We start from the raw sequence: 25,436 nt of genomic DNA, 5'->3' as shown, positions 1-25,436 counted from the left end.
TTATGGTCCCACATTGGCCCCTTCCCACACACTATAATGGCCCCAAAGTTGCTCCCTCCCACACGGTATAATTTGTCCCACACTGGCCCCCTCCCACACGGTATAATTTGTCCCGCTTTGGCCCTTTCCCACACACTATAATGGCCCCAAAGTTGCTCCCTCCCACACGGTATAATTTGTCCCGCATTGGCCCTTTCCCACACATTATAATGGCCCCAAAGTTGCTCCCTCCCACACGGTATAATTGCCCCACAATGGCCCCCTTTCACACACTATAATGGCCCCAAAACGGCTCCCCCCCACAGGGTATAATTGTCCCACAGTGGCCCCCTCCCACAGACTATAATTGTCATACAGTGACCCCCTCCCACAGACTATAATTGTCCCACAGTGGCCCCCTCCCACAGACTATAATTGTCATACAGTGACCCCCTCCCACAGACTATAATTGTCCCACAGTGGCCCCCTCCCACAGACTATAATTGTCATACAGTGACCCCCTCCCACAGACTATAATTGTCACACAGTGGCCCCCTCCCACAGACTATAATGGTCCTACAGTGACCCCCTCCCACACACTATTACAGTTCCAGAGTGTCCTACAATGGCCCCCACCAACAGAGTGCAATGGTTCCAGTGTCACCTACCACATAATATAATAGTCCCACAGTGGCCCCCACCCACATGGTATAATGGCCAACACAGTGTGTTCTCCCCCAAAGTGTGTCATGCCCCTAGTTCTAGTATGATGCCCCCCACATACGTTATGATGCCCTCACAGTGTATTATGCCCCTGCATACATTAGGAGACACACGATACTCCACACTGTGCCCCCCAGCAATACATGAGGCCCACACAGTGTATGATGTCCTCAGTGCCCCCCCCCCCCACTTACATACATGAGGATACACACAATAGTCTCCACAGTGACCACCCTTACACTGCATGATGACTCCACTTATACACTTGTAATTATGGACAACCCCTTTAATGATCGTTATTTTTACTCACAACATATATTATTCTGATGCCAGTACTAAAGATGGCGTCTGTCCCCTCATGTCTGACGTAGTATTCCAGCGACCATACTCCAACCAATAGCTGCGTATCTTTTAGAACTTCCTGATTTTTTTTTTTCAACAAAACTTTATATCTTACTTAGTTAACAGTCTGACCGGAAGTATGAGCATGTGACTGCGGATCCATCTGCTGGTGTTTGCGACGTCAGTCGTAAAGCGGGATAACCGATCTCCATAGAAACAGTCAGCTGGTGTATTGGGAAAGTGGGGGGGTCGCTGAGGTGCAGCCGGAGGCGAGAGCTCCGTATTTAGGGGAGAGGAGGGCAGCAGGTGAGTGACTGTGCCGGGCACCTCATTCTCTAGTACCGTATTACATGTAGTATGTGCGGCCGCGCCTCTGGACGCAGATATACGATGGATTACTTACTGTGATATCGGTCATGTCATATTATTGCCCCTAGCTCAGCTCTGCGCAGAACTACAACTCCCAGCATCCCAATGTAACCATTTTCTGTCATGTCGTGCTGGAACTTGTAGTTCTTCAGCAGTATCGAAAAAAAAGCGTTATTTGTGTGACCGATCTGTTGCAGTTTTCCAGCTCTCTGCTTGCTGTCAGTGAATAGGGACATTATTGTTTCCCTTCAGGCTGCCCTACGATATCGCAGACAAGCGCTCGCTGCCATTGGCTGAGCGGTAAGCGTTGGGGGGTCGTATCCGCCGTAGGGTGACGTCTAGGGTGGGTGTTCTCCCCTCATCGCTTGCTTGGGGATACTATGAACGTTTGGGATTATATAGATTGGGAGAGATCTCCTCTGATCAGGGACAGATGTGCTGACGATGTTGTACAGCGCCACCGAATATGCTGGTGATATATATATATATATATATATATATATATATATAATAATTTAGACATTCCTCAGCCTAGTGTTTGTTACAGTGTATCAGTGCCGATCACACGTCTGTCTGTCCGTCCGTGTGTGTTTTGCGTCCGTTCTTTGTTTTTTTTTGCAGAATTGATTCCATAAACGTTCTCTTCTTCAGTCGCAGGTGCATTATGTCTCCTGCCGGGGTTACCTGGGTTTTGAGAGAACGCGCTTTTTTTTTTAAGTATTTAGGATGTAATCACAGTAATGTGTTTTTTTTTTTTGTTTGTTTGTTTGTTTTTGGGACTGTTTTTGGATAAACTAAAAAAAAAAACTTCCCATACACACAAAAAAATGTTTATGCACAAAACTACCATATATTGAATTTTTCAGAGGATAAAACATTTAATTTAGCTCAGAACAAGCCCCCACTACCGACAAACCAAGTGACGCCGTGATAACTTGTAGTCTTGGTGCCATTGGTGGTAATAGTGTGCTCCGTTTATGTGCGTTTTATAGGCCAAGTTTTCTAAGAGGAAGATTGTTCAGGAGATGCCGGCATTTTTTTTTTCTCTTCCAAAGTGTAATTTTTTTCATAACTTTTCCATTTATTATGCTTTACTCATATAGCGCTATCATATTCCATAACGTTGTACATTATTATCACCATCCCCATTGGGGCTCCCTGTAAATTCCCTAACAGTATGTCTTTGAAGTGTGGGAGGAAACCGGAGGACCTCGAGGGAACCCACGCAACGTACAAACTCCTCGCAGATATTGTCCCTGGTGGGATTTGAACTCAGGACGCAGAACTGCAAAGCAACAGTGCTAACCACTGAGCCACAGTACGGTGCTAGCCACTGAGCCACAGTACGGTGCTAACCACTGAGCCTCAGTACGGTGCTAACCACTGAGCCACAGTACGGTGCTAACCACTGAGCCACAGTACGGTGCTAACCACTGAGCCACAGTACGGTGCTAACCACTGAGCCACAGTACGGTGCTAACCACTGAGCCACAGTACGGTGCTAACCACTGAGCCACAGTACGGTGCTAGCCACTGAGCCACAGTACGGTGCTAGCCACTGAGCCACAGTACGGTGCTAACCACTGAGCCACAGTACGGTGCTAACCACTGAGCCACAGTACGGTGCTAACCACTGAGCCACAGTACGGTGCTAGCCACTGAGCCACAGTACGGTGCTAGCCACTGAGCCACAGTACGGTGCTAGCCACTGAGCCACAGTACGGTGCTAGCCACTGAGCCACAGTACGGTGCTAGCCACTGAGCCACAGTACGGTGCTAGCCACTGAGCCACAGTACGGTGCTAGCCACTGAGCCACAGTACGGTGATAACCACTGAGCCACAGTACGGTGCTAGCCACTGAGCCACAGTACGGTGCTAGCCACTGAGCCACAGTACGGTGCTAGCCACTGAGCCACAGTACGGTGCTAGCCACTGAGCCACAGTACGGTGCTAGCCACTGAGCCACAGTACGGTGCTAGCCACTGAGCCACAGTACGGTGCTAGCCACTGAGCCACAGTACGGTGCTAGCCACTGAGCCACAGTACGGTGCTAGCCACTGAGCCACAGTACGGTGCTAGCCACTGAGCCACAGTACGGTGCTAGCCACTGAGCCACAGTACGGTGCTAGCCACTGAGCCACAGTACGGTGCTAGCCACTGAGCCACAGTACGGTGCTAGCCACTGAGCCACAGTACGGTGCTAGCCACTGAGCCACCTTTCTTTTGCAGCGCTAGGTTTAAACCCCACCAAGTACAAGATCTGCAAGGAGTTTGTATGTTTGCCCCGTGTTAGGTGGGTTTCCTCCTGGTTCTCCTGTTTCGTCCCCCATTCCATAGGCATACTGCTGGAGAATGTAGATTGTGACCCCAGTGGGGACAGAGATGCCCCTTTGACTTGTGTAGAACAACTTCAAAGCAGAAACCTTGTGGAGAACGTTCAGGTCCCTTCTTTTAGCCGCTTCCTACGCAGCATTAATGCTCATCATCAAAAACATATAGAATAAAGGGGTTTTCCAGTTTTGCAAAACCCCTGTCCCCGGCTGCAGTTTCATATATAAAAAAAGAGACAAGCAAAACAACAAACTGTCTTTTACTCCCCCCGTCCCTTGGTCCAGCGTTGAGCCTTCTCCACTGCTTCCAGTGACTATTATTGTCCGCAGCGCTGACGACATCTTGGCAACACTGCAGCCTGTCGGTGAGCTCAGTTATTGACTGCGGCACCCTTGACATGCCGTCAGCGCATCAGACAGTAACAGACAGCGGGATCAGGGGCGGACCGGGGCAGGGTAGTAAAGCGAGGTTTGTTTTCACCCCCCCACTTGTGATACTTTGGACATCTTCGTCCTTCCTTCGTTTTCGTCTGCAAATAATACTTCCTTCCTCCACCACACGCCTGTCTCCAGTACACTTCTACAGAGTCTCCTGTGCTTGGTTACAAGGATCCTTCTCCAAAACATTGGGGCGGCCTTATCCTTCATAGCCTTGGATAATAAGGAGGCCATATTGGCTGTAGACAAGACAGAAAGGAATACTCCGCGTGGCTCCTTGATACATTAATGTTACACTTACAGGACAAACAATTAAACACCAGCCCGTCAGATGAAACGTCAATTGCACGTAAACCCGGTTTCGCCTCAGCAGACTTTATCAAGGGTCCAGGAAGATGAGATGGATTGGAAGTGAAAACAAAGACTGTTGCTGCTGAAGATAGACTATGGTTAGCTAATATAATAAATTGCGTTTTCTGCAGTTTTTAATGCATTTTTACATGTGCAAAAACAAGCCAAAAAATTGTCATCGTGCTTTTTCTATCGCTCAAGTAATTTGAGGCCCGTTTTCCTCTTCAAATGAATTGGAAGCTCGTTGCATATAGATTTGAAGCCTTTTTAGTGTGGATTTTGACCCAGAAATTGTAAGAAAACCCACATCAGAAACTCCTGTGTCAAGATGGTCTTATAGCCAGAGCAGGAAAGGTTGCACGCAGAATTTTTGGAGCGTCACGAGTTACTGCTCCGGATTTATCCAGACTGGATGTAATTGTAGAACCAAAAACACATGGGCTACTCGCACAGTGAACAAGTCTGTAGAAACCTGTTCACACCACCAAGAAACCTGAAGACACAAAAAGAGCACAGTGAGGTCAAAAATACTCTGCCGTAAAGAAGTAATAGTAATCGCCAAGGTATACCCATAATAGAGCAGTCCTATCTAATGTATATAATCCCTATCGGATGTATTAAAAACCTGATCATCTGTATAGTACCTGTATAAGCGGGGTTCAGAGAGAAAATATCCATGTTGGACATGCAGGATGGAACAGCTTTAGTGCGAGTGGCTGTTCCATCCTGCATGTCCACTCGCACTAAAGCTGTTCCATCCTGCATGTCCAACATGGATATTTTCTCTCTGAACCCTGCTCATACAGGTACTATACAGATGATCAGGTTTTTAAATACATCAGATAGGGATTATATACATTAGATAGGACTGCTCTATTATGGGTATACCTTGGCCATTGGTGGAGCAGCTTAATATACATTTTTTTTTTCAAAAAAAGTATTAACTAAATACCCTGGATTTTTTTCATTTTTTGAATAGCCCTTGCTAATTTACTGTGACTTCTTTACAACAGAGTATTTTTGACCTCGCTGTGCTCTTTTTGTGTCTTCTGGATGTAATTGTAGCAGATCTTCAGCTGGGGATGTATTGGGGATGTGCAGGTTTTAAGATGTCAACGAGAATGATCCAAAGCAGAGATTGTACAAATTAGGTCGAATCGGTATTTGAAGGATGCGTTGATTAAATGGTTTGTAAGCAAATATATTGGAGGCGTCGAGATTATGCTGCAAATTTCCCAGTCATGGGGGGAAAAGCTGACCCTTAGGACGCCCTTTTCCTTTGAGTACCATCCCTGGTCAGTGGAGTCCAGGCTGAGCTGTTCTGGAGGAATTCTCCGCTGCACTCGGCGTCTGCTTTTGTTTTTACTAAAACATTGCTGGCGGTTGTGTTTGAGTGTTTTGGTTTGTGATAAGCGCAGATCTCCAGCGTTCGCCCGCCGCTTACAATCCACTCCTCAGTGAACTGATGACTTCCACCGCTGATATTGAGACGCACACGCACATGAATGGCCATAATGCAAAACTACGACTGCAGAGGAGACGCTGCCCGCAGAAAACTGTCACGTGTGTCATTGTAAGGGGTTGTCTCCAGCTTTATGTCCTTAATACTTAATTGATGCATACAGAGAAAAGATTCCCCAAATTTCTCGTTTCCGTCGCCCACCGAGCGTTTGCTGTCAAGGAATGAGAACAATCCTGACATCACCGACGCCTTTATTCTTCATCTGTTTCTTCTTTGCAGAGATTTGTTTGTTGTTGTGTTTTTTTTACAGGTTTAATAACAATCAGAAATAATCACAATAATAAAATCCAAAGCGGTGCCCAGACTATTAAACGAAGCCACAAAAATGGGCATCCCAGTGGTCACCACAAGGGTTAAATGACGTTGGGCCATTGATCTTACATGGCTGTTAGACAGATAGGGATGTCCCGCATCAAGCGCAGGATTCTACAACCTGGCCCAAATGGTTTCTAGGCTTCAGAGCTGGCATCAAAGTGGGCAGACAGTCAATTGTCATAGATTTCAATGAGTAATCGGTGTTTTTAAAGGGTTAAATGACTTTGGACCACTAACCTCACACCACCATTAGGCTGGGATCACACATGCGAGATAAACGTCCGTGTCTCGCATGTGAAATCCAAGCTCTGGCGCCGGCACTCCAGAGCGGAGCGTGCGGCTCCATGTGTTGCTATGCGGCCGCACGCTCCGCTCCGGAGTGCCGGCGCCAGAGCTTGGATTTCACATGTGAGACACGGACGTTTATCTCGCATGTGTGATCCCGGCCTTACACCGATGGGGACTCTTCACATCTAAGGCGGGTCATTCCAACCTGGCCCAAAATGGATTTTACTCATCAAAGTGAGCAGACCGCCAATTTTTCATAAATGTCACTAAGGAGCTGGTGGTTTTTTAAAGGGTTAAATTACTTTGGGCCACTGATGTAACCGTGCCCAAACATTGATAGAGATCAGTTCCTGGCATTAACCTGGCATCAAAGTGGGCAAGCGACCATTGTTAGTTGCTATCAATGTTTTATAAGGGTATTCCCAAAATATTAAGGTTTCTTCTATGTATAGAAGAGGGGCTAACCTCATTATCGCTGGGGGTCCCATCATGGGTCGCTGGTGGTCCCACGACGACATCAATGTCCAATTCTTTGTCTCCTATTCCAGCGAGCAGAGTCTCCGCTGCCGTTTGTGACGCTGCAGGGTCGCAACTCTCACTATGAATAAGAACAATAATATTTCTACCCTTCCATCTGTCCTTGTTCACACATGATCCGTTCTCTCTAAAGATGCGCGCCCGTTATTAAACCGGTCTAATAAAGGTGTATGCAGTGTAGGTGAAATGATAGTCACCGGTCTTGCCCCGGTTTCCAGCGCCGTCCCGCTCCTCTAACAAGTCAAGTGATGGCGATTCAGACTTTGCCGTCTCGCTCTGCGGGAGCTGAATGTTTCTATTACAATGTAACAGAATTTGGTGCCCAGTTTTGTGCCAATTTTTTTTTTTCTCTAGCTGATTTTTAGATGTATATATGCCCGTGCACCGCATTGTATTTTTATTATTGTGATTATTTTTGATTGTTATTAAACCTGTAAAAAATTAAATAAATAATAATTAAAAAAAAAAAACATTTTGTAATAAGAAACCAACTTCATTCCCGAAAGGAATTTGGCCTAAGGCGATGTTCACTCGTTATGTTTTGCTGCGTTTTTTTTTTTAAATGCAAATTTTAAGCTGCGTTTCACAGTACCAGCAAAGTGGATGAGATTTCAGAAGCATCATGCGCACACGTTGCTTTTATTTTCCTGACTGATTTGGAAAGCCGGTGCCTTTTTTTGCAAATTGCAGCGGGTCACTTCTTTCAGTGTTTTTCAGTGTATTTGCATCATTTTTTTTCACCCATAGGAAACAAAGGGTAAGTGCAAAAAAAAGCAGGAATCAGATTCTGCTCCATTTTTGTTAAGTTAAATTGGCCTATTTTGGGCCACTAAAGCAAAAAAAAAAAAAAAAAACAATGTGTGAACAGCGCCGAATAAATCAATTTGTGCCTCCTGGTGTAACCCCGCCACAGCTGAGAAGTGGATACAATTGTAGTGAGATCTGCACTGATCTGATCTCTATTCTTGGCTGACAGTTTACTACAAAGTATCAGTCTGTAGTCCACAGAGTGGATTGGATACATTGTATCCACATCTGAGTGCAGGTTACTGGAAACAAGACTTTTCATTCACTGACAACAATCTGATTAGTTGCAATTAGTGATTGATTAATTGATTAGTGATCATTAAAGGAAAACCAGCAGCCCTATTTAATTGTCCTATAGGGTGTAAAGGTGATCGGTTGGTCTGAGTAACATCACTTTATACACTGCTCACAAAACGGTAGTGATATTTGGCTTTTGGGTGAAATTTCAGGAAGAACCTATAATGCCCTCTAACCTTTTCAGGTGAACTTTACTGTGACCTTCTCTTAACTTTTGGACAGTCAAACCTCCGACTCGTCCATTTCTCTAACTCTCTCAACTCCCCTTCACTGGTCACTACTGAGCATGTGCAGAAAGTGCAGCACAGATTCATCTCAGCGAAAAGCCGAGATCCTTAGATCAGTAACAGAACAGACATTTCTAGGACATTTCATAACGTTCCAAAATTACTATGAAACCATTTACAGCACATCCTGCCCTGAACCACTGAACCCAATTTATTATATATTTCAGGGGTCTATTTTATTCCGTCTCCACAGCCCTTCTTTTGGATGCATCGGTCCAAATGTTCAATGTTACGGTGCTTTTTGCACAATTTGCTGTTTTCTGACAAGGAGTTTAATGGCCAAATTCACAACAGGTGTCTGATCCATGAATCAGTCAATACATTTCAAGGTTTAATTAATTCGAATTGGTATCAAACGGTCCTCATCATGAGACCAAGACAACACCTTGGTTATGTTAACATGGTGTGTTTTTTTTTTTTTTTTTTTTTAATGCAAATTTTAAGCTGCGTTTTACACTACCAGCCAAATTCACGAGATTTCTGAAATCTCATGCACACATATTTTTTTTTTTCCCTGACTGATTTAGAAAACAGCGGCGTTTTTGCAAACTGCAGCATGTCGCTTTTTTCAGTGTATTTGCAGCATTTTTCATTCATTCAAAGCAATTTGTGAGTGCAAAAACGCAGCAAAAATGTCAGGTATCAGAGGAGTGGACGTCCTTGGGCCACATCCCACGCTGATGACCGCTTCGCTGTGAACAATGTCCTGCGGAAGCGGATGATGAATGCGACATAACTCCAGGCGCACGTAAGGGAGGTGAGAGGCGCCTAAGTGTCTCATCAGACCATAGAAACTGTTTACATCAGCGTGGTCTACGTGCTAGACGACCTGCGAGGGTACCTGAGTCCACCATCGTGGGCCAGAGAGCATCAACGCTGGACGAGGGACCAGTGGACCTCAGTGCTGTTCACTGATGAAAGTGGATTCACGCTGAGCAGAAATGATGGCCACCATCGATGTTGGAGACGTCAAGTAGAGCGCCATGCATCAGCCACTGTTGTCACCAGCCGAGCCATTGGTGCTGGTGGTGGCGTTGAGAGATGTCTAGTCATTCAGAACTTCCCTACACTTAGTGAATGGTACAGTAACAAGCCCTTACTATGTGAATAACATCACTAATCCAGACATTGGGTCTCTGCACCAACAACACAGGTCTAATTTCATCTTCATGGAAGACAATGCTCCATCTCATCGAGGTCGCATCATTAGGGAAAGGCTGCTGGAGACTGGGTGACCTCACAAGGAGCGGCTGCAATTTCTCCAGACCCGAGTCCCATAGAAAACCTATGGGAACAGCTGAGTCCCCGTGTAGAGGCTCGTAACTCTGTACCCCCGAACCTCAATGACCTGAGGGCCGCCCTCCAAGAAGAATGGGACGCCATGTCTCAGAAATCAACAACTCCACTTGTGAAAAGCAGCGATGCCGTTGTCCAGCTGTACTTGATGCCGGAGGCCACAGGACATATCATTGACACAGCAACATTTTTTGGTGGTATACCCAGCATTGCTGATGGCTTTTCAATAAATTGTATCAGATGAGGAAATCGCCGTTACTGCTTCTACTTAATGATCGACTGCCATGATAAAACATCACTGTAGGGTCAACTTTTTACATTTTCCATTCATTTAGCCTGAAAGCCAAATATCCCTAACTTTTTGTGAGTAGTGTACATCATGTCTGTATCCAGAAACCGCAGCAGCAGAATAGTGAGTGCAGCTCTGGGGTATAATATAGGATGTAACTCAGGATCAGTAATGTAATGTATGTACACAGTGACTGCACCAGCAGAATAGTGAGTGCAGCTCTGGGGTATAATACAGGATGTAACTCAGGATCAGTAATGTAATGTATGTACACAGTGACTGCACCAGCAGAATAGTGAGTGCAGCTCTGGGGTATAATACAGGATGTAACTCAGGATCAGTAATGTAATGTATGTATACAGTGACGGCACCAGCAGAATAGTGAGTGCAGCTCTGGGGTATAATACAGGATGTAACTCAGGATCAGTAATGTAATTTATGTATACAGTGACGGCACCAGCAGAATAGTGAGTGCAGCTCTGGGGTATTATACAGGATGTAACTCAGGATCAGTAATGTAATGTATGTACACAGTGACTGCACCAGCAGAATAGTGAGTGCAGCTCTGGGGTATAATACAGGATGTAACTCAGGATCAGTAATGTAATGTATGTACACAGTGACTGCACCAGCAGAATAGTGAGTGCAGCTCTGGAGTATAATACAGGATGTAACTCAGGATCAGTAATGTAATGTATGTACACAGTGACTGCACCAGCAGAATAGTGAGTGCAGCTCTGGGGTATAATACAGGATGTAACTCAGGATCAGTAATGTAATGTATGTACACAGTGACTGCACCAGCAGAATAGCGAGTGCAGCTCTGGGGTATAATACAGGATGTAACTCAGGATCAGTAATGTAATGTATGTACACAGTGACTGCACCAGCAGAATAGTGAGTGCAGCTCTGGGGTATAATACAGGATGTAACTCAGGATCAGTAATGTAATGTATGTACACAGTGACTGCACCAGCAGAATAGTGAGTGCAGCTCTGGAGTATAATACAGGATGTAACTCAGGATCAGTAATGTAATGTATGTACACAGTGACTGCACCAGCAGAATAGTGAGTGCAGCTCTGGGGTATAATACAGGATGTAACTCCGGATCAGTAATGTAATGTATGTATACAGTGACGGCACCAGCAGAATAGTGAGTGCAGCTCTGGGGTATAATACAGGATGTAACTCAGGATCAGTAATGTAATGTATGTACACAGTGACTGCACCAGCAGAATAGTGAGTGCAGCTCTGGGGTATAATACAGGATGTAACTCAGGATCAGTAATGTAATGTATGTACACAGTGACTGCACCAGCAGAATAGTGAGTGCAGCTCTGGAGTATAATACTGGATGTAAATTAGGATCAGTAATGTAATGTGCAGTGGTTTGAAAAATTGTTCCTATCCCGTAAACTTTTCCACATTTTTAAACGTTACACCACAAACGTACAGTGTAATGTAAAATTTTGGGCACCCCTGGTCAAAATTACTATTATTATAAACAAAAAGTACAGTAATGTATACACTAGCGGCGCTTGTGAGATGGAAAAAGGTAGCTGCTGGTACTGCTCCTCACCACACCGAGGAGAAGGGGGGAAAAAATACAAGACACAAAACTGTATATAACAGTATATGTACCTGCGCTTGACCTTATAGAGAAACTATAGTACACAAACACGATTGGTAGTTACCTTCAAGGTGGAAAAACAGTAATGGATCCGTCTAGGGCGCATAAACCAAAACTGGAGTGGCCAGTATGCAGGGACTTTCGGGTAGAAAGATAATAGTGAATTCGTCTAGGGTACGTGTAACAGGACTGAAATAATCGATGTGCCGGGACTAGAGTAGGGAAAACAATGGCAATGTTACAATAAATATGTAAATAAAATCATACGAGTAATAACTAAAACCCCGGGCAGTAAACAGCCTCATATAGATAGTGCGTATATATATGGTCTTACGAGCGGTGCCTCCGATATATAGTAGGGATCGAGTACCTGACTTATGGTAAGCCCCGGGGAGGAAGTTAGAATAAAAGAAATCCGCAACTTGTAGGTAATAGTCGCACTGTAGAGACGTTGCACTTAGCTCATTTGAGCGTAACAGTGTTAAAGTTAGGAGCGTTGTACTTAGCTCAATGAAGCGATGTGGTTGAAGTGTCCTCAGGCGGCTATTGCAGGCGCCGTCCCGGCCGGTGACGGACGCTCGCGCGGCCTGTGTGAAGTCCTGTACGATGCTGTGCAGGACCTGCGGTGACGTTCGGGTCACGTGCTGAGGAGTCACGTGGTGCCCTGGATGATGCTACAGTGCGCTGTGGGAGCCAAACCAACGCGTTTCGGAAAAAACTTCGGTTTCCTTCATCAGGGTAGGCTCCCCCTGCGCGTGCTGGCTATTTATAGCGATGGTCTCCTCTCCCATTGGTTCAGTTAAAAGCAAAGAGTTCCACCTCATTATTCAGACCCCTTGGTTTTAATGTGTCAAGTTCAAATATATATCTAGTTTCCTCCCGAGACATTTGCTTAATAAAGTCCCCATTACGCCAGTCCTGTTGAACTACTTTTATTCCCATGACCTTGATGCCCTGTACAGATCCTTCATGGTACATGAGAAAGTGTTTAGATAGGGGATGTGCATCGTATCTATTACGTATATTTCTGAGGTGCTCATTGATCCTTATGTATAGGGGACGTTTAGTGCGCCCTACGTATTGTTTCCCACAGGGGCATTCCAAAACGTAAATGACCCCTTGTGTTTTACAAGTTATAAAATCTGTAATACGGGTTTCTTTACCCGCTTTTGATATAACCCGTTTTTGCTTAGTTGGTTTAATTGATTTACACATGCTGCATTTATTGCAAGGAAAAAAGCCCTGAATTATTTGTTTAAAAGGGCCCTTATTATTACCTGCGGGTTTGGGGTTACGTACCGTGGGGGCAACAATGGCACCTAAATTACGTGCTTTCCTGAAAACAAAGCGAGGATATTTTGGCAGAGAATCTCCTATTATTTTGTCTTCTTGTAAGAGGCCCCAATGCTTATTGACAATTTTCTTCAGTATACAAACATTTGAATTATATTGGGTGATGATTGGTATTGCAATTTGATTTTGTTCATCAGGAAAAAAGCTTTCATTATTTATTCTACTCTTATGGTTATTATGTTCCTCCAGGAGTGTTGTTCTGGGAATTTTTTGCACGTCCCTTTTGATCGTAAGTAGGGATTCCTGATCATATCCCTTATTTGAGAATTTTTGTATCAATACATCCGCTTCCTTCTCATAATCCGCAGTATATGTGCAATTACGTTTAGCGCGTATGAATTGGCTCCGGGGAATATTAAGTAACCACCTTGGTAGGTGGCAGCTGTCCATGGAGATATAACTGTTAGAGTCGGTGGGTTTCACACGTGCACGTTTGCAGTTGGCCCTCGTTAATTGTGATGTTAAGATCTAAAAACTGTACCCTGTCTTTACTAATGTTGGCAGTAAATACTAAATATAATTCATTTTTATTCAAATCCATTAAAAATTGTTTCAGATCCTCATCCTTCCCTTCCCAAATAAAAAAAAATATCGTCTATAAAGCGCAGCCATAGGGCCAGACCCGCGCGCAGCACACCTCCCGGGCAGATATGTAATTCCTCCCATCTACCAACGTAGAGGTTTGCATAGCTGGGCGCGAATCTGGTCCCCATGGCTGTGCCCCATTGCTGGGTGTAGTAGTCCGCCTCGTTTTTAAAAAAATTGTGAGTAAGAATAAAAGTGGCACATTCCTTAATAAAATTCACTTTATTTTGTGATAAAAACTGTGACTGATTTAATAAGTGTCCCATTGCCTCTGTTCCCTTTTCGTGTTGTATCACCGTATATAGTGATGCGATGTCTAAGGTCCCAAGGGTGTAATGATTTTGCCATTGAAAATTGCTTAGTTTCTGTAGGATGTGTTTCGTGTCCTTCAAATAAGAAGGTAGAGAAGGAACTACATCCTGTAAGATATCGCTGCGTTTCTTTGCGATATTGTGATTGATCAAGAATCACAATACCCCCTCCTTTGTCTGCGGGGCGGATGATTATCTCCTCCTTTTTTTGTAATGAGAGGATAGCGTCCCTCTCTTTCTTTACTAGGTTGTATCTAAACTTGCAACATTTTTTTATCACTGACCTTTTTTATATCACCTATCACATTTTTCTGAAAAGCTTCGAATGACTCCGAATATTCGTTCAGGTGATTGAACTTTGATTTAGCCCTCAGATTAGTGAAACCATTAGGTTGTATTTCGTTTAGTTCACTTACTGTATTCGTGCTGGGCTGTTTATCTAGATTTTTCTTTATAAAATACTTTTTAATGGCCAGTTTCCGTATAAATTGCTTAACTCCGATAAATGCTTGAAATTTGTTAAATCTGGCGGCTGGAGCAAATTTCAATCCCTTTTTGTAGTAACTTTATTTCATTGTCTTTGAGTGTATAAGTACTTAAATTAAACATTTTTTGGTTGTCATTATTTATTTCTTTAGGGGTCTTCTTTTTTTGGGTGAGTTTCCCACCCCGACAGCCTCGGAGCCGTTTCTTTTGTGGCCTACCTGAGAAAACGGATGAGTGTTTTTACGTCCTCCTGGTTGATTTCTAGCAGTGGTGCGGCTTTGTGTTTTGGCTGCTGTACTTGTTTGAGGTTCTAATCTATTATCATTACCTGGTAGTTGTTCTATTGGCGTGTCAAGTACCTCAAACCGATTTTGGGTGGGAGTTAAAATGGTCACTGGGTCGGTATTGATATTTTCTATTATCGCAGGGACCGCTTGATGCTCAGTATGAGCCTGTGTATCGCTAACCTCTGGTGTTTGCTGTATATCTGATGTCAGATGTATAGAGAAAATTTCCTCTGACGTGTTGGAAAAGCTGCTACTATTGATTTGATCGATCGTTTCAAACTCAGGAGGGCTTATTTGTTGTCGAATTTCAAATGATGGAACAGAATCACGACCAAATTTCCGTTTCTTTTTCTCTATTATTTCCTTCTCCTTACTATTTACGCGATTTTTTATGCTATTAGAGAGATTTCTTATTTCAGGATGATTTTTGTATGGATCGATTTCTTTAAATAATTTTGATATTTCGTTTTTACTAGCCATTAATTGGTCTCTCCGTTTATTAATGATAAATCCTTTAGCTTGTTTGGAGAATGATTTTAATAATACGTCCCATTCTTTCAATGTGTTCTCATCTCCTATGTCCCCTGTTAGTGTTTTGTGTATCACTAAACCTTTCGGGATACAGTCAAAGGCTAGATATCTCTCTAGGGTCACTACCTCCCATAGATCCCTCATTTCTTTTAACAAAAATTGCTCAAGGCGTTTTAATGATTCTTTGGCAAGAGATATACTAGTTTCACTAATATTATTAGGTGCCATAGTTTTGCCCAAATTAAAGAAAGATTCTATGTATTGTATACGCTCTTTTCTATCTTCCCATAATATACTCATGATGAGATGCCCTCATGATGAGGGATCAATCATGCTTTGGGGTTATGTTGCAGCCAATGGCACAGGAAAGATATCTCGGGTAGAGAGTGGAGTGGGTTCAATAACACCATCTGTAAAAAAAAGCTGAAGTAGAAAAGACGATGGCTTCTACAAATGGATCATGATCCTAAACACATGCTAAAATCCACAATAGACGACCTCAAAAGGTGCAAGCTGAAGTTTTTACAATGGCCCTCACAGTCCCTAATCTGAACATCATTGAACATCTGTGGCTAGACCTCAAAATAGCAGATGAAGCAAGATGACTCGGGAATCTCACAGAACTGGAAACAAAATTGAAAATCCCTCAAACAAGAACGGAAAGACTCATGTCCATCTACAAAAAGTGTTTACAAGCTGTGATACATTCAGAATTGGGTGCTATTAGGTACTCATCATGCAGGGTGCCTAAACTTTTGCATCGGCCCATTTAGCTTTTTTGAAATTTTTAAACTGTAAAAGATTAAAATTATATCTACTAGATGGAGGCCGGATACTATGGCATCGGGAGGGCGGTAATGTCAGGATGGGGGCAGGCTTTGCAGCGTTGAGAATCTCTCCCCCCATGTTCTCACCCACCTATCCCCTCTCTCTTTCCCTATGTGCTGACTTCTCCCGTCTGTGCTCTCTTCTGTGACCTGTCTACCCCATGTGCTATATGCATTGTTTTTGTCCCAGCGATTCTGTTGCTCTTCAAGAGTCTCATTTGCCCTTTGTTGTTGTCTTTGATGTTGTGCCTTTGCTGCTTTCCTTTCATTGTCATGGGCGTACTTTTTAGGAGGAGCCATTTTGGCGTTGATATTTGCTTTTTAAAGGGGTTTTCCCACAAACGAAAGTTCATTTTAAAAATTGTCTTTGTCTGACCGTGTACCGAACATACCACAGCTCCTGGGCAGGGGAGGAAGCAAAAGACAATGCTGACATTACAGCAGGAGATCGCAGAGGATACATTTTGTGAGGTAAAATATTGTTCAAAATCAGTCAGTGAAAAATTTTACATCACAAAATGAATCCTCTGCGATCTCCTGCTGTAACATCAGTATTGTCTTTTGCTTCCTCCCCTGCCCAGGAGATGTATGTTTGGTACACGGTCCGACACAGACAATTTTTTAAATGAACTTTTGTTTGTCGTATAGTGTGTGTGTCTGTCTGTGTGTGGTGTGTACAGCGTATACAGTGTGTGTGTGGTGCGTAGGGTGTATACAGTGTGTGCTTGTGTGTGTGGTGTATACAGTATGTGTGTGTGGTGTATACAGTGTGTGTGTGTGTGTGTGTGGTGCGTACGGCATATACAGTGTGTGTGTGTGGTGCGTACGGCATATACAGTGTTTATTTCTGTGTGTTTTGCCTACGGCATATACAGTGTGTGTGGTGCAACGGTGTTCCGCTGGTGGTACCGCACAAGAGGCTGGTACCACCAGCAGTTTCCATATTGAGACACCCATCACTTGGGTGTCCCAATATGGCAGTCGGTGAACTTCCACTGCTTGGAATTCTGGGATACGGACACATCGGGATGGAGCAGGATGTGAAGACATTACAAGTCAAGTATATATTAAGATTTTTTTGCCTAAAATACAAATGAAATGTGTCATCTTTTACTTTAGCTCGTTTAGCGATCAATTAATCTTCAGCTTGCATAACTGTTCACTATAACAGTAATTTTGACCAGGGGTGCCCAAACTTTTACATGTCATTGTAAATGTATTTTCTTGGTATTTTATGTGATGCCAACACAAAGTAGCAAGTATTTGTGAAATAAAAGAAATGATACTTGACTCCACAACTTTATCCCTGACCTGTCTGGTGTGTTCCTTGGTTTTCATGATCCTGTTTGATCCCTAAACCTCTGAGGCTTTCACAGAAAAGCTGTAGTTTTACTGAGAATAAGTTACACATAGGTGGACTCCATGTACTAATTATGTGACCTCTAGAGGCAATTGGTCACTCTGGATTTTATTTAGGAGTGTCAGACTATAAGGGGTGTTCAGATTTTTATTATTAAAAATTTGTAGAAAACTATGTATAATTTAATTTCCTTAAGATTACATTCCCACGGTCAGTAAAAGCTGCGGGTTGGACGGTACCTTCATCCGCAGCATCCGACCCGCAGCGTCCAGTTGTTACATTACAGTGGATGGGATTTCAAGACATCCCATGTTCACTATGCGTGCACCGCGGATCACCTGCGGAGATGGACATGCGGCTCGTCTCTCCAGACCGCAGAATGTCTATCTTCTGGAGATACGAGCCTCTGCAAGATAAATCTCACCGGTACAATGTATTGGACCCGGTGATTACGCACGGTTCAGTGATCACATGCGGAATCGCACGCGTTCAAAAGCCGGCAGCACTTTGGATGCAGCGGACATGTGCTGCGTCCAAAGCGCTACCAATTACTGACCGTGTGCACATATTCTTACACTTCACGAATACTTGCTACCTCTTCCCCAGTAGTCACAGCTGGACCCCACCTTTTCCATCCCCCAGCATAGCCACCTGCCCTTGTTTTTCCAGCACCCCTTTTTCATTAGTAATCACAGGAAGTAACATCCACACGTGATTTCTCTGGTGGGTGACACTGCAGGACCCTCCCTCTCCAGCCACCTTACATGTCTGGTTTTTGCCTGTGCTGGCCAGCTAGTCTGTTTGGGGTCCTCCTGACTTTTCTCCGACAGATGATACCAGGAGAGAGGGATCCGGGAGCCACAATGTCAGAGCCAAGTGCTCTGGTGTATGGAATGTCGGGAGTGATCAGACAAGCGCCAGCGATCTGATGTGTATGGGGGAGACTACGACCTCCCCCCAATATCGACATGTCAGATGATGATCTTCCCAATATCTCCCATATGTGGCCAGATTCACACATCTGTGTCCGAGTGTAGACCGCCATGCACGGAGCGGCCACAGGAACACATAATTATTGATGTTTCATTCTCCCTTCTTTCTTTTTTTGATAGGTCGTAAAAATGACAGGGAACAGTCTCGTCCTTCCCATTGTGCTATGGGGTCGTAAAGCCCCCACACATTGTATATCCACGGTGCTGGTGATGGATGACATGGCCACGGTTATCACAGGGTGCCACGACGGACAGATCTGCCTATGGGATCTATCACCGGAGCTGGAAGTGAGTATAACTATCTGACCAGATCTGGGCTGGAGCTGCAGTACCAGACACGTACTCCTGCACGGATGGGGCTCTGTTCCCAGGAAAGTATTGGTAGCGACCGTAGTGCCTGAACTTGTGATCATCATCATGGATCCTAGGGTCAGACTTCACAGGTTTAAAAGGGTTGTCCGCTACTGGATCACCCCTGTTTAATCAATTCGGGAGCCAAATTAAAGCAGTGTATAGTCACCTCCCGGCTGCAGCCATTAGGCGGCTTCTTGTCAGGCACGGCTAAGTTTACGAGTCTGAAAAGGTTTGCCGACGGCCATATTGGTTGTCACCCAGCGTTCGAGGGACGTCCTATTTTTACCAGTCCACTTTGATTAGTCCCTTTATGTGATGTTTTCATCACAGGTCTGACACGACTGATATTGCGTCTTTTTAACAAAATATTTTTACTTTCTTCCATTTTTAGATCAACCCTCGTGCTCTGCTCTTTGGTCACACAGCGTCCATCACCTGTCTATCTAAAGCCTGTGCGTCTACAGACCGGCAGTCCATAGTGAGCGCCTCGGAGAGCGGGTAAGTCTTCACACCCCGCACACAGGCAAAAATGGCAACGCCCAGTTGTCAAATTATTCATACATTTACAGGAAGAGTAACGGGAGGGCTGATACAGTGTCAATTCCTAGGAAAAGGATGTCCCAGAATACGATTAATAGTATTTAATAAAACAAGAGGGGGCCTCAACCCATCGCTCGCAGACCCCACAGCTATCTGCCAGCTTGTTGCATTCGCCCCGGATACATCACACAACCGCGAGCACGGCGAAGTGGAGGAGGATCCATGAAAAGGCTGCATCCTCCTCATCTTCATTGCTGGTGCCGTCATCATCCCCCATCATCAGGCACCATCTTGTACTGCAAAGCCGTTCCTTGGCGACCTGCTTATAACTGCATGCTCCTCTGTGTGAGCGTGCGTAATGCGTGCGTAATGCACACATGGGTCCCCATTGCTACCCTAAACCTGCCTTCTCCCACGTCCTTCATCAGCGGGCAGGTCAGAAGAGCGGGACTTTTACACGCACGATCATCGGAGGCGAGTGGTGCGTCACGTCTATACCTGCTGCGTCATGTGCGTGATCAGCAAGTATTGTAGGTATTTATTTGGCCAGGTGCACGACTCCCACCAATGGGGTATTCATCCCGGCACCTACCCTAGAGGCGCTAAAGTCAGGGGGGCTTCCGACTTCTTTTCGTAGTGGGTCACGCGGCTTCTATGATTTCTTTGTGTAGCTCGTGACCATTTCCCAAGTGTAATGTGGCCCTAAAAGGTAAAAGAAAGTTTGGAAATCCGTGCACTATGGGGTAACGTGGAGCCGCCAGACCATAGGATAAATGTAGCAGCGCGCATCGCCGCCTTGTGTGTAAACTCTCGCCAATTTTGTCTGTTTTCTTCCGACAGCGAAATGTGTCTCTGGGATGTAAACGACGGAAGATGTGTAGAATTTACTAAATTGGCGTGCACTCACACCGGAATACAGGTTGGTGGATTCTGCTAATAATGTAACGCACACAAATGGAAGTTCTTCATGTCTTTAATGCCTTCCCGACTTTGCACGTACTGGTGCGTCCAATGTCGGGTCCTTCCTGAGTCCGCACCATAACCCGGCAGCTGCTGACAATATCCTTTAAAGGGACTCTGTCACCTGAATTTGGCGGGACTGGTTTTAGGTCATATGGGCGGAGTTTTCGGGTGTTTGATTCACCCTTTCCTTACCCACTGGCTGCATGCTGGCTGCAATATTGGATTGAAGTTCATTCTCTGTCCTCCATAGTACACGCCTGCGCAAAGCAATCTTGCCTTGTGCAGGCGTGTACTATGGAGGACAGAGAATGAACTTCAAACCAATATTGCAGCCAGCATGCAGCCAGCGGGTAAGGAAAGGGTGAATCAAACACCAGAAAACTCCGCCCATATGACCCAAAACCAGTCCCGCCAAATTCAGGTGACAGGTTCCCTTTAAATATTGCAATACTGTGGAATTGCAGCGTTTAGATTAAGTAATCAGTCGAACACCGGTTCAAGTCCCCCTAAGGGGACTAAATAATAATAAAAAAAGTTAGAACAAAAAAAATTGCCCACCTTCCCCCAGTAAAAATTGGTTTTCTTTTTTTCTATTTTTGTTATAAAAATAAATCCGCATGGTAAAGAGAGTAGAAATATAAAAGTGCCAGAGTTTCGGTCTTTCGGTTGCCACAGCGCCAACTAAAATCTCGATATTAAGCCATTCATAAAACCATCATCTGTCCGCACTAAAAAAAAAACCCAAACAAACCAAGTCCTCGCACATCTCCATTGACGTAAAAGTGTAAATTTTTCTGGGCTTTGTAAATGGCGATAGAAAACAGAATTATGTATGTGTATGTATGTATATATATATATTATTTTTTATTTATTTTTCATTTTTTTCACAGATTTCTGAATTTATTTTATTTACTACTTAAAATAGTAATAAAAATAAGCACAAGTTTGGCATCTCTGTAATTGTACTGACCTGAAAAATCATGTTGTCAGGTCATGTTAAACGCCCAATGAACTCTGTCACAACACCCGAAAAACAGTGGCTCAACTGCATTTTTTTTTTGTTTATTTATTTATTTTTTGGGGGGTCGTCTTTACTTCACTTGGATTTTTTATTTTTCTATTTTACAACACATTATGTGATCATTTCAAGCAAAACACTCAGACTGATAAAGGCCGAGCACTGAAGAGATCCATTAAAATAAATTTTACTGGTTTATACTGAACAAGTTAAAAAAAACAGTAAAAAAAAGTTTTGAAAAAGCAAAATGTCCAACAGGGGACGCTAGTGTGTCCACATTAAATCAATTACCATCATGCATTAAATAGATGGAAGGGATTTGTAATGTTTCCGGTATAATGCCACCCTACTGAGGACTTAATAGACAGATGTCCTAGACTTAAAGATTTAGAGTAATCACTCCGAGAAGGATCAGATACGTGGGCAGTGTGATACTTGTGCTGGAGAATGACATACAAACCACTGGTTCAGGAGAGATTTGATTTATATTTAAATGGAAGGTGCCATCAAAAAAATTTTTTTCCAGCGATTGAAAAAATGTAAAGAATTAATGTTTACATTTTCTTAAAAAATGGTATCATTTGTTTATAGATTAATAAAATATGAAAAATAATGTTAAAAGGTTTGGCATTTCCACTTTTAAACACTAGGGGGAGCAGCTAATGAAATTTGACAAAAACCTAGTGTACAACTATCTCACATTACTGCACTGCAGTAATTATGGGCGGAGTCTGCTGACATGGCTGTGAACACAGTGAGCAGCCATTTTGTTGGTGACTGCAGAGTTATCCTGACAAGTAGACAGTCACAGAGGATGGCAGGCAGCAAGGATTCTGTGAGATATATGGTGGAGGGAGCAGGGTGACAGCAGCACAGAGTATTTCAGGAGAGCAGTGTGCTGGTCACAGCAGGGAGCAGTTCACTGTAAAGTATAGGGCCGGATGCCGACCGCAGATCTGTATGCCCATGGCTGCCATATTTGCAGAGTGTAAGTGTTGTGCAGCTACACTAAAGCCCCCGTCACACACAGCGAGATCGCTAGCGAGATCGCTGCTGAGTCACAAGTTTTGTGACGCAACAGCGACCTCAGTAGCGATCTCGCTATGTGTGACACGTAGCAGCGACCAGGCCCCTGCTGTGAGATCGCTGGTCGTGTCGGAATGGCCTGGGCCATTTTTTGATCGTTGAGGTCCCGCTGGGTAGCACACATCGCTGTGTTTGACACCTTACCAACGAGCTCGCTGACAGGACGTCCCATTGAATCATCATGAAATAGCATCGTTGTACAGGTCGCTACAGGTCGCCGCATCGCTGCTGCGTCGTTGGGGAGATCGCACTGTACCAGCGACCACATAGCGACGCTTGAGCGATCCCTGACAGGTCGTATCGTTGTCGGAATCGCTCAAGCGTCGCTATGTGTGACGGGGCCTTTACACTCCTGCAAAGCAAAACGGCGGCGCCCAGTGGCTGAAAAAATAATTAATAATAAAAAAATGTTAAAGTTAAAAAATGTAAATTTTTTAAATTTTAAGTTAATGCTACGGAGTTCTAATCCCTATGGAGTCAGTGAGTGGTCTAAGTATATGAAGTAAAATAAATGTCAGATGAAATTACCGCACAGTCATGTTCCCACATATGATCCCCGTCTTGGTAGGAAAGTATATACTGCGAGAGATACCCAAGTAAAGATCCAGAGAACAATGGTCCATACATCTGTACCCTCACCCTGACGCATGTTTAGCCGCCCGCTTATTCAAAAAGAAGCTGATGGTGCAACACACGTCGGGGTGAGGGTATGCACGTGTGGACCATTGTTCTCTGGACCTTTACTCAGATATCCCTAGCAATATATACTTTTACTAGCTATTGAACCTGTTCTATGCCCAGGTGGCGAGCATTTATATTGGTATACTAGCTGAAGAGCCCGGCGTTGCCTGGGCATAGTAAATATCTGTGGTTAGTTATAGCACCTCACGTCTCTTATTTTCCCATCACGCCTCTCATTTTCCCCCTCACATCTCTCATTTTCCCCCTCACACCTCTCATTCCCCCCTAACACTTGTCATTTCGACCTCACATCTGTCATTTTCCGATCACTCCACTATTTTCCCTCACTCCTCTCATTTTGCACTCACACCTTTTCATTTTCACCTCACACCTCTCATTTCCCCTCAGTATATACATGTTTGTCATCTCCCTTATATATAGTATACACCTGTATGTCATCTCCTGTATATAGTATATACCTGTATGTCATCTCCCCTGTAAATAGTATATACCTGTATGTCATCTCCTCCTGTATATTGTATATACTGTAGCGTTTCCCTTACTTCGGGTCTTGGGGGACACTCGCTTTGCACGGGAATAACGCATACAGGTACAGTTTTTCACAAAACAGTCTATTCCGGTTTATTAAAACGTCATAAACCCTAACACAAATAGTTCATCATTTATATCAACGGAACACATTAACCACCGATAGTCTATTCCAAAGGCAGATCCGTGTCTGCCCGTAACCCTTTGTTACCTGGAGTTACCTTACACGAGCTCCGTCTCCCCACACTGACTCCTGCCAGTGCTGGTTTACAGGGAAATTGCCTCACTGGGATCACCGTCCTTGTGACCAAGGCACCTCGGATAGTCCAGACCCACAGTAGGAGCTATAGCTTCCCCAACACAGAAACCGTCCCAGGCTCTGTAGATGCAGCCTTTCCATGCGCTTCCAGGAAGACCAGTCACAGGCACTTCCAACACACAGGCCACAAGTCCATGATCTTTACCAAGTGCTTACAGGACTCCAGTCCATCCGCGGACAATCCAACACTTTGACCATTTCAGGACTCACACTCTTACCAGGTGCTTGCAGGACTCCAGCTCATCCCAGGACAATCCAACACCCTCGAGCATTCAGTCCATAGCCTCAGCAGTGCTTCCAGGACTCCAGCCCACTTCAGGACAATCCAACACTCAGGCTATTGCAGGACTCACGGTCTCAGTGCTTGCAGGACTCCAGCCCATACCAGGACAATCCAACAATGACCGATCATCAGGTCCACGGTCTCAGTGCTTGCAGGACTTCTCCAATGCCAGGAGACTCCAACACCAACCATCCAGGACCTTGCACATGGAACAAACAGATCCATACACAGGAACATGTGACCCACACCCTGGTCACATTACATACCCGTAACCACTCCCTTGGGTGGGAGTGTGGGTGTGTGTGGCTAGTTTGTCCCGCCCATCTCACACAACTAGCCCTGCCAGTCTCCCATTAGAACTACACAATTACTTGTGGGACTACAGGTCCCAGAACACCAACCAAACTTCAGACTGACAGCGCAGAGTGTCTTCCTCTGCAACACACACTGGGCATTTACACTCCTGCCGGACTTTGTCTCATCCCATTTATGCATCCAAGCGCATCTTGAAGTGCACACACAGCGCACCCTGGATGTAACGTGGGTCACCGCACCACAATACCTATGTGTCATCTCCTCCTGTATATAGTATATACCTGTATGTCATCTCTTCTGTATATACTATATACCTGTATGTCATTTCCTCCTATATATAGTATATACCTGTATGTCATCTCCTGTATATAGTATATACATGTATGTCATTTCCCCTGTATATAGTATATACCTGCTGTATGTCATCTCCTCTATATACCTATGTGTCATCTCCTCTTTTATATAGTATATATGTGTCATCTCCTCCTGTATATACCTGTAAGTCATCTCCTCCTGTATATAGTATATACCTGTCATCTCCCCTGTATATAGTATGTATCTGTATGTCATCTCCTCCTGTATATACTGTAGTATATACCTGTGTCATCTCCTTCTGTATATAGTATATACCTGTGTGTCATCTCCCCTGTATATAGTATATACCTTTGTGTCATCTCCCCTGTATATATTATGTACCTGTATGTCATCTCCCCTGTATTTAGTATATACCAGTGTGTCCTCTCCTCCTGTATATAGTATATACTTGTGAACATAAGGATGAATGACCTCGGGG

The 25,436-nt window shown here is 44.3% G+C and overlaps 1 protein-coding gene across 3 annotated transcripts in view; it reads left to right on the top strand.

The window, feature by feature from the left end:
• Positions 1-1,191: 1,191 nt before the first annotated feature.
• The window catches only part of WDR7 (WD repeat domain 7), a 418,087-nt gene continuing 393,842 nt past the window's right edge, over positions 1,192-25,436 (top strand). For 2 of the 3 annotated variants that reach the window (XM_069746038.1, XM_069746036.1), the window contains exons 1-4: positions 1,219-1,350; positions 18,656-18,823; positions 19,281-19,387; positions 20,270-20,348. In XM_069746038.1, the coding sequence (XP_069602139.1) occupies positions 18,665-18,823; positions 19,281-19,387; positions 20,270-20,348 (345 nt within the window). In that variant the 5' untranslated portion in view covers positions 1,219-1,350; positions 18,656-18,664. Of the gene's footprint in view, positions 1,351-18,655; positions 18,824-19,280; positions 19,388-20,269; positions 20,349-25,436 lie in introns of all 3 variants that reach the window. The other variant, XM_069746037.1, reaches the window with a different exon arrangement.

The sequence above is a fragment of the Ranitomeya imitator genome, chromosome 1 (genome assembly GCF_032444005.1).
Source record: "Ranitomeya imitator isolate aRanImi1 chromosome 1, aRanImi1.pri, whole genome shotgun sequence".
Taxonomy (NCBI): Eukaryota; Metazoa; Chordata; class Amphibia; order Anura; family Dendrobatidae; genus Ranitomeya; species Ranitomeya imitator.
This window is presented reverse-complemented; position numbering and strand designations above follow the sequence as displayed.